Source organism: Phytophthora sojae (genome assembly GCF_000149755.1).
Source record: "Phytophthora sojae unplaced genomic scaffold PHYSOscaffold_3, whole genome shotgun sequence".
In the NCBI taxonomy this organism is placed as follows: Eukaryota; Oomycota; class Peronosporomycetes; order Peronosporales; family Peronosporaceae; genus Phytophthora; species Phytophthora sojae.
Genome location: NW_009258117.1, coordinates 10,005,982 through 10,023,071, shown reverse-complemented (window position 1 = coordinate 10,023,071; position 17,090 = coordinate 10,005,982). Strand labels below are relative to the sequence as shown.

The following is a 17,090-nucleotide window of genomic DNA, read 5'->3' as shown; positions in this document are numbered from 1 at the left end:
TAATCAACACAAGCACTCGACTATCGGAGATTCAGCCAGTCGACGATGCATCTAGTGACGATGCTGCATTTGTGTTTGATCGCTTCTGGCTCTGCCACGCCCTGTGCGTGTCATTTACGCCCAGGGGACCGAGTTCAATAAAGAGTTCTTCGAGCTGGTCGAAAGCTTTGGCATCGATGCCATACCGACTACAACTCGCAACCTCTAGGCAAACGGGATCATCGAGCGCTTTCATAGAGTGATTGGTGAGGAGATGCGCACGCAGACGATCAACACGAAGGATGATTGGTCTGCATTCCTTCATGATGCCACCTTTGCGTTGCGAACTACTCACCACGGCATGCTGGGTGCCTCGCCAGCCCAAGCCACCTTTGGTCGTGACATGCTCTTCGACAGCTCACGCAACGGACTGGGAGGAACAATACCAGCGCAAAGTAGAGCAAGTGACCAAGAACAACAAGCGCGAAAATGACAAGCGACGCAACTGGACCTACGCACCCGGAGACAAGGTGCTGTTGCGAAACGATGCAGGACCACAGGCCAAAATGGCGCCGCTATTCAGTGGACCCCCCCCCCCCAACGTTGTAGCGGTGCGCACAAACGGTACAAATTGAGATTATGCGGGAGAGGCTTGGCAGTCGAGTGTTGGTTAGGAAGGAAACCCGAAAGTGAATTAGATTGAGTTTAGCAAAACTATCTGTTCTATCATGTCTTACCAACGATTACACGAAGTATTAGCTTATAACTCTACCATGCGCATTCAGGGCTGCACAGGGAGAATGCCGATTGTTGCAAATCCCATGAAAACGGCAACTTCAACTTGACCTCCTCTCGGCCTATCAGAATCACCAAATCCGGTAAACCGGCCAATCACATTGCAGCACTCCGTTGCAATTGTACACCCTTGCCAACAACTCCACAGCTACACGTGCCTCGATGCGGAGTCACACAACTTGTAACGGGGTCACACGCACAAGTGGCTACAGTCACTTATTACTCTAACAGATGCGATGTCTGTTAGAGGTTTGAACACTTCCTCGACCTTGGTGTAAGGTACACCAATGGCTACATATATTTACGACCACCACGACGGGTGGTCCATACACATTTAGGAGTCCTATTGGCTGAAAGCAGCATCTTTTAGCCAATGAGTGACTTGCATGTTAGCCGAATCCTGCCAACCAGCCGTTGGTAGATTCCTAGTTTACAATATTACATTTAGAGGAAGTCAGACACATAAAACAAAAATAGCAGTTCTCATCTTTTACCGAAACCCGCTACTTGGAGTCTTCATCTTGTTTAAAGTATACTCGTGGACCTCGAGTATACTTAACTCAAGTAAAAGAAACCTACGCTTCCTCATACACGTGCACATACGTGTAAGCTCGAGTAGTGAGCCAAAGAAGGCTCATTACACCGAACTAGACCGCGAAGTGTCCAATCGCAGCACCCCTACTCAATTCGCCGTCTTCTCGCGGATGAAGTGGTACCGGATGTCGATGTGCTTGGTGCAAGCCTGGTAGCAGACATTCTTCGCCAACGCCATGGTACCTTGGTTGTCCTCGTAGATCACCGTAGGTCCATCCTGCTCCGCACCCAAATCCTTGAGTAGTCGTCGCATCTACACCACCTCCTTCAAACATTCGCTGAGCGCCATGTACTCCGCCTCAGTCGAACTTAGCGCAAGACTTCACTTGTTCATCCGTAAGCTCGTACAGGACTACAGCCACAACCGGGAAATCCTCAATGAACTTGTGATAGTAGTTGAGGCTCCCGAGGAACGACTGAACTGGATTGGAACGGTAGATCCTGAACGCCCTTCGCGATCTTCGGAGTCGCGCGCAGTCCTTCGGCACTGGTCTCGTGGGAGAGATACGGGATACTCAGCTTCCCGAACTCACTCTTGGGCAGGCTGACAGAGATTGTAATGGGCCTACTTTGGCCCACTACTTTAGCTTACACGTGTGCGCGTGTATGTGAGGAAGCGTAGCTTAGTTTAAATTAGAGTTAATTATACTCGTGCCTCCGAGTATAGATTAATCTAAATAAACGATCCAAATAATGTTTTGGGTTAAAATGAGAACTGCTATTTTTGTTTTATGTTTCTGACTTCCTCTAAATGTAATATTCTAAGTTGCGAATCTGCCAACGACTGGTTGGCAGCATTCCTACGCTATGCATGTCGCTCATTGGCTAAAAGATGCTGCTTTCAGCCAATAGGAATCCTAAGTCTCTATGAACCACCCGTCGTGGTGATCGTAAATGTATGCAGCCTTTGGTGTGTCTACACCAAAGTCGAGAAAGTCTTTCGAACCTCTAACAGACGTCGTGTCTGTTAGAGTTACAAGTGACTGTAGCCACTTGTGCGTGTAACCTTGTTACAGGGATGTTCCAATAGCGGAACCGGAATACCAGCGCATTCAGGTCCTCACACAACTGATCCCAGGTGGGTGCCCCATGCGCAATGTCATCGATGTAGGAACTCCGTCCGAGGACAGGTCCCAGCTGGGACGGCATCGGGATGTTGCGTTGGAACACAGTCATCTGCTCCACCAGGATGGGAACGCTAGCTCCGGCCTTCTCCCGTTCGAGCTCATCCCGGACGGACGAGTCCAAACCGAGGAACGCAAGCACATCCGGGTCCACCTGCTCCTCTTCTTCCCGGGGGAGACGCACGAAACCCCAAAGGCAGTTGTTGATCACCGCCTGATATACGAGTGGGGCGTTCTTGTGTCCAAATGGCATGCGTACCCACTGGAAGTGTCCCAATGGACAGATGAACGCGGAGATTAACTTTGCACGTTCCGTCATCCGGACCGCCCAGAATCCGCTCGCCATGTCCAGACTCATGAACCACATAGCGGCTTCGAATCCAATCAGGAGATCATCGATCACGGGCAACGGGTAGCTAGAAATCCGGATGAACCCATTAACCACCCAGTAGTCGAAGCACATTCGGATGTCCACACCATTCTTCTTGAGAACGATCACAATTGGGGAGGCCCACGGCGACAGCGACATCTCGATCAGGCCCGTTTCCAGCAGCTTCTTCAGAAGCTCGTACACCTTCATCATCAAGTGGGGGGGGGGGGGGCAATGGACCTTGGCCGTTGAGCAACCGGTTTTGCGTCACCCACATCCAGGTCACACACCACGCCCCTAGCCGGGGCCGGCGCAGCATTGCCATCCCCAAGGAAGATCTTGCGGTGATACTTGAGTATAGAGCGCAACTTTTGTTCCGCATCCGGGGTAGTCCGTCCGGGCCCTCCAACATCCGCCTTGTCGATATCACATTTAGGACCAGGTCCTTCAGCTCAGGAAGCAAGGCCAATTCGTCACGCAACTGGGACAACAACTTGCCCCCCTCGTGCAGATACACTCCCGCTTCCAGGTCGAGCTCCTCCTGATTGATTCGCATGCATCGATTGTACTCTTCCTCCAGCTTCCGCAGCGGGGTACTGGGCATCGGCGCAGTGGATATGCCAGGCTCTTCCCGGTCGGAATGTCTTCCGAGCGGTCACCATCCAGGTCGGACTCGGCCAAATCAGATGTTCAGGTTCAACTCATCAGAACTCGGATCAGACTCAGCTGCGGCCCCGACATCGCTGTGAGCGTCCTCGACAGTCGGACGTCGACCGGATTAGGCTTCGTTATCATCTCCATCCGAGACTCCCTCGACGGATCCCGCCCGGGGCTCAGTGTTACCCTGCTGGGGCATCACCAGACGGTCCGTCTGGGACCCCGACTCAGGCCATAGGGGAATCCTGGTCGGCCATTCCCGCTGCGGTATTTCTACGGTTGGGGGCTGCCGACTCCACTCGAGCTCGATGTGCTCTTGCTCACGCGCCTCTGCTTCCGGAGACACTGTGTTCTCGTAGATCAGCTGTTGCCACTCCTGATACCGCTTGCTTCCCGGCCGGACAAATCTCCCAAACCGGGGAAAATGTCCGAACTCGACGATCCGGGTCACAGGAGTCCGGTTGTCGATCCACACTCTCTGCTTGGAGATGTTCACCACTTTCACCGAAGACGCCAACGACTTGGTAGCATACACGATCTTGGTGACTCAACGATCACCCGGGCCGGCCCACACAACATTCAGTTGGGGGTTGCTCTGGCCGTACCTGACCTTCACGATCGCATGTTCCCCCGGACGGAGATAAATCCCCTCATCTGGGGTTACCGGGAGATCCAAGCCCACTCTGTCGCGGCGCGGACCGTCACACATCACAACAGTTTCTTCGTCCGGGAGCTGCACTAGTCCTTCTCGCACGCTCAACCGCACTCCAGCCGCATAGATGAAGTTCATCCCCAGAAGTACTTCCAATCCTTCGCCGATATTCGCTAGCCAGACACTCATCACATACACCACGCGGAATCCCAGAGTGATCTTCACCCGGGCGTACGACGTAATGTTCGTGGGAGCACCTCCTAATCCGGACACCCTGATCGGCTCCGGCAACATCCGGAATTTCAGCTTGAGCCTACGCGCAAGGTCCAAGCTAATCATGCTTCCAGATGCACCAGTGTCCAAGCGTATCCTCGTTCGGAGATCGTTCACCGCCCCATGCACTATCGTCACTTCATGATTCTCTTCAGGCTCGTGATCCTCCCACCATCCGTATCTCTGTCCGGACTGTAGGATGACTTCGACTTGGTCATCGCCATCCGGGTTTCTCCTCAGCCAGGGTACTCCGGCTGGACTCCTTCGACTCCGCTTGGGACGGCTTGGCTTCTTCAACTTCATCCTCGAAACACACCCGACCTTCAGATTCGTAGCCGGACTCCCTCCCCGTCCGAAGTTGCAACAAACGCACGGTGCCTCGGCTTGAAACGGGAATCCTGGATGTTGCCCGCTCGGAAGTCCCGCCTGGGCGGTGGCGTATCATACCCCCATCCACGTTCAGGTCCTCCTGCTGCTCCAGGATGTCTTCGAGGTCGTCTAGGCTGTGGATCTTCTGGTTAGCCAGGATGGCCTTCAGCTGGGAGTCCCTGAGGTTCTTCAGGAAACGCTTGACGTGTTGCTTGCGTTCCTTCTTGGACTTCCGGTACTTGATCCCCGCCTTGACTGCAGCCTCGTTCAGCCTGTAGAAGAACTCCATCGGGGTCTCAGACGTCTTCTGCCGCATGGTATAGTACCGTTCAGACTCCGATGTCCGAAGCTTCAAGTACTTGCGACGGAACTCCTGGACGAAGCGTTTCCAATTGCTCTGGACGTGCTTCTCCAGCTGGCCGCGCCAATTCCGGACGACAGGCGACAACTTCATCTTGAGCGCTCGAACCTTGGTCTGGTCGGACCAACCACCCTGGACGGAAATGTTGGTGAACTTCTCCCACCAGGTACGTCGATCTCCCAACGGGGCCTTCTCATCGAACTGACCCAGCATGCTGGAGTTGACATACCGGCGGAACGTCCAGGAGGTCTTGCCATCCCCAATCGTAGTTGACTCCACGGTCGGTGTAGTGTCCTCATCGTCCAGGCTATCGTCCGAGCTGGAGCTGTCATCATCCGAGCTCGAGGAACTGGAGCCTGAATCCGGGGACGAGTCGCGATCCCGGCGGCGTTCCTTGTGCGGTGCCTTCTTGCGATCGTCCTTCCTGGGCGGGTCCTTCTTTAGCTCCGTTCTTCCTCACCGCCGTCTTGGTCCCCGGACGGGAGGTCCCCGTCGGGGCAACCTGCGTCGCCGTAGTAGATCGGTGCGCCGCATTAACTGTGGCCGGACCACGGTCGACCTAAGAGTCCTTGCTAGACGCGCGACGTCGGCTTCCGGCAGTGTCGCCAGTAGCTGTTCCCAACCGGCTTCGGTCGTGTTCTTCTGTCCCGGCTGTGCACCTGCGACCGTTGCGTTTCCCGTGATTACGCCCGTTGCCCGTTCAGGGTTGTCACTTCCCATTTGTATGGGAGTTGCCCGATTAGGGTCGGATGTTCCCCGTTCAGGTTGGGCTTGGGCAGATGTTGCTTGAAGGTCACGTATCTGTCCCACATGGAAACGCTGGATATTCTGAGCAGACTCACGTTCCTGCGCACGCACGACTTCCGAAGCCTGTAGCCTGGCTGCCAACGCGGCCAGGTCCTGCTGGGCCTGCCCGACCCGGGCGGCCATCTCGGCGGCGTGCTTCGCGTCGGCTTCAGCTAGCTGTCGGCGGATGTACTCCGCGGCGGCTGCCTCCACACGCTCATTCTCGGTCCGCGCAGCTTCAAGACGAGCGGCTTCGACGTTGGTCTCGGCCGTCAGGGACTGCGAGGCGGCCTGGGACGCCTGGGCGTAGACCTCATGCAGGTGTCGCTCAAGCTCCTGGGCCCGTCGCTCGGCTTCGCGTGCCTCCCGTTGGGCTTTGGCCAGAGCAAGCCCGGCTTCGGCATCCCGACCGGGGTCCTTCCCGGTCGACACAGCTTCGACAGCTCGGCACCAAGCTGCTGGACCTGGTGGAAGGTCGACACCGCCATCTCCGCCATCCCCGATTGGGCCGACAGGCTTGTCCGTCCGGACCGGGTGGACCGGTACGAGCGCCTGGATCGACTCGAGCACCTGGATGGGGATCGGTCTCGTGATGACCTCCGGGTTGAACGTCGGCCGCGACGCCGAGCATCTCCATCCGAGTCCGAGCCACTCGACAGCGAGTCATACCTTGAGCGTCGATACGTCTGGGACCTCGTTGACGTGCGCGTTCGGGATGTCGCCCGGCTGGCCACCTCGCCCAAGCGTGCCAAGTTGGCATCAGCCTGATCGAGGGTCGGCTCTCGTTTGGGGACTACTTCACGCGTCACGTAGAACCCCACGTCTCCTGCGCCAACCGACACACCTATCAGACCCCGGGCGGACATCGCCAAGATCCCAACTGGGGCATCGGCATGTGCGACGCAGCGCTGTACCCGAGCGTCGAGATCGACGAGTCCGAGGTGGAGTTCCTGGACACGTACGGCTCGGACGTCGCGCCGTAGGAAGCCCGGTCGGAGGTGCCAACTATGCTCGGGACAGGGTCCGAAGTTGCACCTCTGGCCGGGGCATCCCGGGCGGACCCCTCAACCGACGGAAACTCGGACGGCAGCGACTCGAACTGGGACGGCGGAGATGCAAGAGAGCTCTCGGCCCTCGGTGGCGCATGCTGCGGACGCTTGGGAGCTGGACGACCCGCTCGGACTCCGGATGGGATGAAAACCAGTCAAGCGTAGGCGTAGGACATATGTCCGGCCCAGTAAGATTTCGTAGTCGTTTATCAATAGATCTCCATCCGCGTCTTTCGCGTGGCAATCCATGATCGGCGGCTTCTCTGTCTTCGCTTGGCCCTCTAACGCTGGCAGGACCTTGAACGTCGCTCCGACGACCAGCTCGCGCCACTCGATGAGCTCGACCGCAAGCAGTCGCTGGACATCTCCGACCAGGGTCCGGATGGACATCGGCGCCAACTTGGACACTCGCATCTCCACCCAGGCCGGTACCACGTTGACGAACTGGAACCCGTCCTCGAACAGGAGCGTCTGCAGGACCGCAACGCACTCCCGCGAGTCCAGCAACCCGGTTGGGATCTGGACCCCGGCCAGGTCCTGGGCAGTCGACAAGTCTCGCCGGCTGGGTGCCAGGTCGGCCAACCAAACTTTGACCGGGTCCTGCGAGGCCACCTTGGACGCCAGGTACTTGGGCGTCGCAAGTGTCGCGGTCAACCACCGCACGGAGTCCCGTCCGGACGGGACTCCGGCCAGGCGTACTCCACATTCGGCGGAAGTGTGAACCCAGGCCGGGCTCTCTCCCACCGAGACGTCTGCAACGCCGCGTACGTCTTTGCCGCTTGGACACTTGAGTGCTCGGCCGGCAACTCCACCGGCGGGTTACCCCGGCTGGCCTTCACCGAGAGTTGGGTCACCGCCTTCGCAGGAACGGCGGCCGGCTTCTCCTCCTCGGCAGACAGCGTCGGCTTGGGTTCAGCGGACACTTGCGCGTTCGGCTGCACATCTTGGCCAGGCAGAGAGGAGTCCGAAAATCAACCCTCCGCCTGGGGCTCATCCACGTCGGCGCCTCCCTCAGACGCCTGGTTGGGTTCACCCTGACCGGGATCCCCCTCAGCGGTCTTCGGCTCATCGCCCGCGTCAGCACGTTCGGGTTCGCCGTCCTTCGATACTTGATGCGCGTCATCTGGGACGGCCGGCTCGGGTGCCGGCTGGACTTGGTTCGAAAACCCATCTCCGGCCAGGGCCGCCTTCCGCTTTTCAGCGTTAACCCTCTGAGCATTGCGTTGAACCTCTTCCAGGATCGGTTGCTCCTCGGGCGGCAGCCCCGCCGCACGACGCGATTGACGCGACGCCTCTCCGCGTCCTCGTCCTCCGCGCCCTCCTTCGCGCATGTCGCCTTGCTTAGCTGTCATAGACGCTAGTTAGGAAAGTTAGCACACCTCACATTTATAAACTTACAAAATATAAACAACTCCGGTGAAATCCCTGGTTCGAATCCGGGCACGCGCACCAGCTGAGGCGAGGCGGGTGAACGCCTGACCACCCAGGTGTATAGCTTGGCGCGTCCCGGGTGTAGACTCCCGAATGGGGTGCACCCAGAACAAACCCTAGTCGGAGATAGTACACCTAGATGTACACTCCAACCGGGGTGGTGTGTGTCCTTGTGAACAATCCCTGTGGGTTCGTTTGTCTTCGTAACCAGGGGACTTCAAATGTGGATGAGTTGTCTTGATACTTGTAGGTCGCTTGGTAGCAGGGCAGAACGTAACCTTCCTGGACGTCGCCTCTGACAGCCCTCAGATAACCAAACAATACAAACAGATACAGAGTTATATACAAACACGTAGCCCTTCCTTACTATTTTGGACCGTGAAAGGGTCGGTCACACTCCAGTCAACTCCAGCCGGACTCCGGGATACTGGTCAATCCCGGACGGCTTTGGCTCACGCGCACCACCCTTAAATACTGAGGGAAACTACCACAATCAATTACCTCCTATCACACAATAGCTCTTAAATCAATACTTCCCACCCGGGGCTACTCCACCCGGGGTGAAATGGTAATCAGTTGACACGATGGGATTGGAGATTTTCGAGGATTCCCCGAGCCGCGCCTGTGATTGGTTGGCTCAGAGGCTCACTATGGAAGAGGGGGGGGGGGGGGCAGTGACACGTGGCGTATGGTAAAAGCGGATCCCGGCCTGACTCGCGTTGGCAGTGTACAAGGTTTGGTGACGCCGGATGGAGATGTCCCGAGGAGCGGACCCGGATGGAACCAAGTACCGAACGAGAGGCATAGCCCAAGGGAGCGTGGAAGTGCCTCCGACTGGAGGCCGCCTGCTCTTGGTGCACTGTACAACGCAAGATGAGTCCGGCCAGATAGAGTGAAGACCCAGAAACCGTGAAGCTGTCCAAGACATCCCGGACGTGAAGCCCAAGTGGAGTGTAATCCCGTTTGGAGATAATCATAAACCCCGGATGGAGATACCAAGACACCAAGATACCATCCCAGATGTGAAGATACAGTGGGTGCCTCCCAAAAGTGACATTCAATCGACATAAAGTGTTTCTCTAAATTCGTCTCTAAATATAAATTGTGCAGAGGTCGATATGTGTGAAAGGTCGGGGGGGTTGCCAGCAAGTTGCTGTAAAAAGGTGGGGTATACTTTATTCAAGATAACGTTTATGCAGTTGCACGATGAGGGGGCGAAGTGGCCCTTCGTTTACTGAGGCGAAATCTACGCCTGGCAAATATAAAATTTCTTAAGTCGGCTTATGCGGAAAGTTACTCCACTTTTGGCAGGCGTCCGGAATATCAAGTACAAGATGTTTTCGACCGCCCAAGTCGACCAGCCAAGATCTATTCGGATTCCGTGGAACATTGAACTTCGCTTGCGTACCCAGTGACGATTATACTTGCTGGAAGTATGCTACGATGGACCGCGGACGATTACGGCGACAAGATCATAGTGAAGATAAGTCAAGATGGACTGCATTTAAAGATCGACAGAAGATAGCCAGACAGGCAGAGAGACCACAGATAACAGATAAACAGAGTTCGTTTTGCCAAGGATCGCGCAAGTGAGTCCGAGCAGCCTACCGGACGTGCATTCCCGGAGGACCGACCAAGTCTACGTGTGAGGGCCCAGCAACTGTGACGTCTGGGTCGAGCTCCCGCAACAAAGTCCAGTCCAAGTTGGGGTGAGTACCAGGCGACAACCCGAGGTTGATCCATCCCATTTCTTTTCCTAGTTGCAGTTCAGCTCGTCCAGACCAGGAAGGCCCCGCATTTCGTAGTATTGATTACCATTTCACCCCGGGTGGGAAGTATTGATTTAAGAGCTATTGTGTGATAGGAGGTAATTGATTGTGGTAGTTTCCCTCAGTATTTAAGGGTGGTGCGCGTGAGCCAAAGCCGTCCGGGATTGACCAGTATCCCGGAGTCCGGCTGGAGTTGACTGGAGTAGTGACCGACCCTTTCACGGTCCAAAATAGTAAGGAAGGGCTACGTGTTTGTATATAACTCTGTATCTGTTTGTATTGTTTCGTTATCTGAGGGCTGTCAGAGGCGACGTCCAGGAAGGTTACGTTCTGCCCTGCTACCAAGCGACCTACAAGTATCAAGACAACTCATCCACATTTGAAGTCCCCTGGTTACGAAGACAAACGAACCCACAGGGATTGTTCACAAGGACACACACCACCCCGGTTGGAGTGTACATCTAGGTGTACTATCTCCGACTAGGGTTTGTTCTGGGTGCACCCCATTCGGGAGTCTACACCCGGGACGCGCCAAGCTATACACCTGGGTGGTCAGGCGTTCACCCGCCTCGCCTCAGCTGGTGCGCGTGCCCGGATTCGAACCAGGGATTTCACCGGAGTTGTTTATATTTTGTAAGTTTATAAATGTGAGGTGTGCTAACATTCCTAACTAGCGTCTATGACAGCTAAGCAAGGCGACATGCGCGAAGGAGGGCGCGGAGGACGAGGACGCGGAGAGGCGTCGCGTCAATCGCGTCGTGCGGCGGGGCTGCCGCCCGAGGAGCAACCGATCCTGGAAGAGGTTCAACGCAATGCTCAGAGGGTTAACGCTGAAAAGCGGAAGGCGGCCCTGGCCGGAGATGGGTTTTCGAACCAAGTCCAGCCGGCACCCGAGCCGGCCGTCCCAGATGACGCGCATCAAGTATCGAAGGACGGCGAACCCGAACGTGCTGACGCGGGCGATGAGCCGAAGACCGCTGAGGGGGATCCCGGTCAGGGTGAACCCAACCAGGCGTCTGAGGGAGGCGCCGACGTGGATGAGCCCCAGGCGGAGGGTTGATTTTCGGACTCCTCTCTGCCTGGCCAAGATGTGCAGCCGAACGCGCAAGTGTCCGCTGAACCCAAGCCGACGCTGTCTGCCGAGGAGGAGAAGCCGGCCGCCGTTCCTGCGAAGGCGGTGACCCAACTCTCGGTGAAGGCCAGCCGGGGTAACCCGCCGGTGGAGTTGCCGGCCGAGCACTCAAGTGTCCAAGCGGCAAAGACGTACGCGGCGTTGCAGACGTCTCGGTGGGAGAGAGCCCGGCCTGGGTTCACACTTCCGCCGAATGTGGAGTACGCCTGGCCGGAGTCCCGTCCGGACGGGACTCCGTGCGGTGGTTGACCGCGACACTTGCGACGCCCAAGTACCTGGCGTCCAAGGTGGCCTCGCAGGACCCGGTCAAAGTTTGGTTGGCCGACCTGGCACCCAGCCGGCGAGACTTGTCGACTGCCCAGGACCTGGCCGGGGTCCAGATCCCAACCGGGTTGCTGGACTCGCGGGAGTGCGTTGCGGTCCTGCAGACGCTCCTGTTCGAGGACGGGTTCCAGTTCGTCAACGTGGTACCGGCCTGGGTGGAGATGCGAGTGTCCAAGTTGGCGCCGATGTCCATCCGGACCCTGGTCGGAGATGTCCAGCGACTGCTTGCGGTCGAGCTCATCGAGTGGCGCGAGCTGGTCGTCGGAGCGACGTTCAAGGTCCTGCCAGCGTTAGAGGGCCAAGCGAAGACAGAGAAGCCGCCGATCATGGATTGCCACGCGAAAGACGCGGATGGAGATCTATTGATAAACGACTACGAAATCTTACTGGGCCGGACATATGTCCTACGCCTACGCTTGACTGGTTTTCATCCCATCCGGAGTCCGAGCGGGTCGTCCAGCTCCCAAGCGTCCGCAGCATGCGCCACCGAGGGCCGAGAGCTCTCTTGCATCTCCGCCGTCCCAGTTCGAGTCGCTGCCGTCCGAGTTTCCGTCGGTTGAGGGGTCCGCCCGGGATGCCCCGGCCAGAGGTGCAACTTCGGACCCTGTCCCGAGCATAGTTGGCACCTCCGACCGGGCTTCCTACGGCGCGACGTCCGAGCCGTACGTGTCCAGGAACTCCACCTCGGACTCGTCGATCTCGACGCTCGGGTACAGCGCTGCGTCGCACATGCCGATGCCCCAGTTGGGATCTTGGCGATGTCCGCCCGGGGTCTGATAGGTGTGTCGGTTGGCGCAGGAGACGTGGGGTTCTACGTGACGCGTGAAGTAGTCCCCAAACGAGAGCCGACCCTCGATCAGGCTGATGCCAACTTGGCACGCTTGGGCGAGGTGGCCAGCCGGGCGACATCCCGAACGCGCACGTCAACGAGGTCCCAGACGTATCGACGCTCAAGGTATGACTCGCTGTCGAGTGGCTCGGACTCGGATGGAGATGCTCGGCGTCGCGGCCGACGTTCAACCCGGAGGTCATCACGAGACCGATCCCCATCCAGGTGCTCGAGTCGATCCAGGCGCTCGTACCGGTCCACCCGGTCCGGACGGACAAGCCTGTCGGCCCAATCGGGGATGGCGGAGATGGCGGTGTCGACCTTCCACCAGGTCCAGCAGCTTGGTGCCGAGCTGTCGAAGCTGTGTCGACCGGGAAGGACCCCGGTCGGGATGCCGAAGCCGGGCTTGCTCTGGCCAAAGCCCAACGGGAGGCACGCGAAGCCGAGCGACGGGCCCAGGAGCTTGAGCGACACCTGCATGAGGTCTACGCCCAGGCGTCCCAGGCCGCCTCGCAGTCCCTGACGGCCGAGACCAACGTCGAAGCCGCTCGTCTTGAAGCTGCGCGGACCGAGAATGAGCGTGTGGAGGCAGCCGCCGCGGAGTACATCCGCCGACAGCTAGCTGAAGCCGACGCGAAGCACGCCGCCGAGATGGCCGCCCGGGTCGGGCAGGCCCAGCAGGACCTGGCCGCGTTGGCAGCCAGGCTACAGGCTTCGGAAGTCGTGCGTGCGCAGGAACGTAAGTCTGCTCAGAATATCCAGCGTTTCCATGTGGGACAGATACGTGACCTTCAAGCAACATCTGCCCAAGCCCAACCTGAACGGGGAACATCCGACCCTAATCGGGCAACTCCCATACAAATGGGAAGTGACAACCCTGAACGGGCAACGGGCGTAATCACGGGAAACGCAACGGTCGCAGGTGCACAGCCGGGACAGAAGAACACGACCGAAGCCGGTTGGGAACAGCTACTGGCGACACTGCCGGAAGCCGACGTCGCGCGTCTAGCAAGGACTCTTAGGTCGACCGTGGTCCGGCCACAGTTAATGCGGCGCACCGATCTACTACGGCGACGCAGGTTGCCCCGACGGGGACCTCCCGTCCGGGGACCAAGACGGCGGTGAGGAAGAACGGAGCTAAAGAAGGACCCGCCCAGGAAGGACGATCGCAAGAAGGCACCGCACAAGGAACGCCGCCGGGATCGCGACTCGTCCCCGGATTCAGGCTCCAGTTCCTCGAGCTCGGATGATGACAGCTCCAGCTCGGACGATAGCCTGGACGATGAGGACACTACACCGACCGTGGAGTCAACTACGATTGGGGATGGCAAGACCTCCTGGACGTTCCGCCGGTATGTCAACTCCAGCATGCTGGGTCAGTTCGATGAGAAGGCCCCGTTGGGAGATCGACGTACCTGGTGGGAGAAGTTCACCAACATTTCCGTCCAGGGTGGTTGGTCCGACCAGACCAAGGTTCGAGCGCTCAAGATGAAGTTGTCGCCTGTCGTCCGGAATTGGCGCGGCCAGCTGGAGAAGCACGTCCAGAGCAATTGGAAACGCTTCGTCCAGGAGTTCCGTCGCAAGTACTTGAAGCTTCGGACATCGGAGTCTGAACGGTACTATACCATGCGGCAGAAGACGTCTGAGACCCCGATGGAGTTCTTCTACAGGCTGAACGAGGCTGCAGTCAAGGCGGGGATCAAGTACCGGAAGTCCAAGAAGGAACGCAAGCAACACGTCAAGCGTTTCCTGAAGAACCTCAGGGACTCCCAGCTGAAGGCCATCCTGGCTAACCAGAAGATCCACAGCCTAGACGACCTCGAAGACATCCTGGAGCAGCAGGAGGACCTGAACGTGGATGGGGGTATGATACGCCACCGCCCAGGCGGGACTTCCGAGCGGGCAACATCCAGGATTCCCGTTTCAAGCCGAGGCGCCGTGCGTTTGTTGCAACTTCGGACGGGGAGGGAGTCCGGCTACGAATCTGAAGGTCGGGTGTGTTTCGAGGATGAAGTTGAAGAAGCCAAGCCGTCCCAAGCGGAGTCGAAGGAGTCCAGCCGGAGTACCCTGGCTGAGGAGAAACCCGGATGGCGATGACCAAGTCGAAGTCATCCTACAGTCCGGACAGAGATACGGATGGTGGGAGGATCACGAGCCTGAAGAGAATCATGAAGTGACGATAGTGCATGGGGCGGTGAACGATCTCCGAACGAGGATACGCTTGGACACTGGTGCATCTGGAAGCATGATTAGCTTGGACCTTGCGCGTAGGCTCAAGCTGAAATTCCGGATGTTGCCGGAGCCGATCAGGGTGTCCGGATTAGGAGGTGCTCCCACGAACATTACGTCGTACGCCCGGGTGAAGATCACTCTGGGATTCCGCGTGGTGTATGTGATGAGTGTCTGGCTAGCGAATATCGGCGAAGGATTGGAAGTACTTCTGGGGATGAACTTCATCTATGCGGCTGGAGTGCGGTTGAGCGTGCGAGAAGGACTAGTGCAGCTCCCGGACGAAGAAACTGTTGTGATGTGTGACGGTCCGCGCCGCGACAGAGTGGGCTTGGATCTCCCGGTAACCCCAGATGAGGGGATTTATCTCCGTCCGGGGGAACATGCGATCGTGAAGGTCAGGTACGGCCAGAGCAACCCCCAACTGAATGTTGTGTGGGCCGGCCCGGGTGATCGTTGAGTCACCAAGATCGTGTATGCTACCAAGTCGTTGGCGTCTTCGGTGAAAGTGGTGAACATCTCCAAGCAGAGAGTGTGGATCGACAACCGGACTCCTGTGACCCGGATCGTCGAGTTCGGACATTTTCCCCGGTTTGGGAGATTTGTCCGGCCGGGAAGCAAGCGGTATCAGGAGTGGCAACAGCTGATCTACGAGAACACAGTGTCTCCGGAAGCAGAGGCGCGTGAGCAAGAGCACATCGAGCTCGAGTGGAGTCGGCAGCCCCCAACCGTAGAAATACCGCAGCGGGAATGGCCGACCAGGATTCCCCTATGGCCTGAGTCGGGGTCCCAGACGGACCGTCTGGTGATGCCCCAGCAGGGTAACACTGAGCCCCGGGCGGGATCCGTCGAGGGAGTCTCGGATGGAGATGATAACGAAGCCTAATCCGGTCGACGTCCGACTGTCGAGGACGCTCACAGCGATGTCGGGGCCGCAGCTGAGTCTGATCCGAGTTCTGATGAGTTGAACCTGAACATCTGATTTGGCCGAGTCCGACCTGGATGGTGACCGCTCGGAAGACATTCCGACCGGGAAGAGCCTGGCATATCCACTGCGCCGATGCCCAGTACCCCGCTGCGGAAGCTGGAGGAAGAGTACAATCGATGCATGCGAATCAATCAGGAGGAGCTCGACCTGGAAGCGGGAGTGTATCTGCACGAGGGGGGCAAGTTGTTGTCCCAGTTGCGTGACGAATTGGCCTTGCTTCCTGAGCTGAAGGACCTGGTCCTAAATGTGATATCGACAAGGCGGATGTTGGAGGGCCCGGACGGACTACCCCGGATGCGGAACAAAAGTTGCGCTCTATACTCAAGTATCACCGCAAGATCTTCCTTGGGGATGGCAATGCTGCGCCGGCCCCGGCTAGGGGCGTGGTGTGTGACCTGGATGTGGGTGACGCAAAACCGGTTGCTCAACGGCCAAGGTCCATTGCCCCCCCCCCCCCCCCACTTGATGATGAAGGTGTACGAGCTTCTGAAGAAGCTGCTGGAAACGGGCCTGATCGAGATGTCGCTGTCGCCGTGGGCCTCCCCAATTGTGATCGTTCTCAAGAAGAATGGTGTGGACATCCGAATGTGCTTCGACTACTGGGTGGTTAATGGGTTCATCCGGATTTCTAGCTACCCGTTGCCCGTGATCGATGATCTCCTGATTGGATTCGAAGCCGCTATGTGGTTCATGAGTCTGGACATGGCGAGCGGATTCTGGGCGGTCCGGATGACGGAACGTGCAAAGTTAATCTCCGCGTTCATCTGTCCATTGGGACACTTCCAGTGGGTACGCATGCCATTTGGACACAAGAACGCCCCACTCGTATATCAGGCGGTGATCAACAACTGCCTTTGGGGTTTCGTGCGTCTCCCCCGGGAAGAAGAGGAGCAGGTGGACCCGGATGTGCTTGCGTTCCTCGGTTTGGACTCGTCCGTCCGGGATGAGCTCGAACGGGAGAAGGCCGGAGCTAGCGTTCCCATCCTGGTGGAGCAGATGACTGTGTTCCAACGCAACATCCCGATGCCGTCCCAGCTGGGACCTGTCCTCGGACGGAGTTCCTACATCGATGACATTGCGCATGGGGCACCCACCTGGGATCAGTTGTGTGAGGACCTGAATGCGCTGGTATTCCGGTTCCGCTATTGGAACATCCCTGTAACAAGGTTACACGCACAAGTGGCTACAGTCACTTGTAACTCTAACAGACACGACGTCTGTTAGAGGTTCGAAAGACTTTCTCGACTTTGGTGTAGACACACCAAAGGCTGCATACATTTACGATCACCACGACGGGTGGTTCATAGAGACTTCGGATTCCTATTGGCTGAAAGCAGCATCTTTTAGCCAATGAGCGACATGCATAGCGTAGGAATGCT

At 57.6% G+C, this 17,090-nt stretch overlaps 4 protein-coding genes across 4 annotated transcripts; 2 read left to right on the top strand and 2 right to left on the bottom strand.

Annotated features, from left to right (window-relative positions):
- Positions 1 to 305: 305 nt before the first annotated feature.
- On the top strand, positions 306 to 614 carry PHYSODRAFT_495537 (hypothetical protein; the record flags this gene model as incomplete). The annotated part of the gene is made up of 1 exon (XM_009526950.1): positions 306 to 614. The coding sequence occupies one exon, from the start codon at positions 306 to 308 to the stop codon at positions 612 to 614; it is 309 nt and encodes a 102-aa protein (XP_009525245.1).
- A 1,053-nt stretch (positions 615 to 1,667) lies between these two features.
- Positions 1,668 to 2,517, bottom strand: PHYSODRAFT_489272 (hypothetical protein; the record flags this gene model as incomplete). Its single annotated transcript, XM_009526949.1, has 3 exons — positions 1,668 to 1,784; positions 1,816 to 1,912; positions 2,375 to 2,517. 3 exons carry the CDS (start codon positions 2,515 to 2,517, stop codon positions 1,668 to 1,670), a joined length of 357 nt encoding a protein of 118 aa, XP_009525244.1.
- A 1,123-nt stretch (positions 2,518 to 3,640) lies between these two features.
- Positions 3,641 to 8,340, bottom strand: PHYSODRAFT_330299 (hypothetical protein; the record flags this gene model as incomplete). The annotated part of the gene is made up of 10 exons (XM_009526948.1): positions 3,641 to 4,057; positions 4,130 to 4,653; positions 4,694 to 5,594; positions 5,635 to 5,711; positions 5,753 to 6,557; positions 6,630 to 6,694; positions 6,825 to 7,116; positions 7,184 to 7,636; positions 7,714 to 7,952; positions 7,986 to 8,340. 10 exons carry the CDS (start codon positions 8,338 to 8,340, stop codon positions 3,641 to 3,643), a joined length of 4,128 nt encoding a protein of 1,375 aa, XP_009525243.1.
- Positions 8,341 to 10,909: 2,569 nt separating this feature from the next.
- On the top strand, positions 10,910 to 15,609 carry PHYSODRAFT_330298 (hypothetical protein; the record flags this gene model as incomplete). The annotated part of the gene is made up of 11 exons (XM_009526947.1): positions 10,910 to 11,264; positions 11,298 to 11,536; positions 11,614 to 12,066; positions 12,134 to 12,425; positions 12,467 to 12,555; positions 12,639 to 13,233; positions 13,417 to 13,497; positions 13,539 to 13,615; positions 13,656 to 14,556; positions 14,597 to 15,120; positions 15,193 to 15,609. 11 exons carry the CDS (start codon positions 10,910 to 10,912, stop codon positions 15,607 to 15,609), a joined length of 4,023 nt encoding a protein of 1,340 aa, XP_009525242.1.
- Positions 15,610 to 17,090: the final 1,481 nt, after the last annotated feature.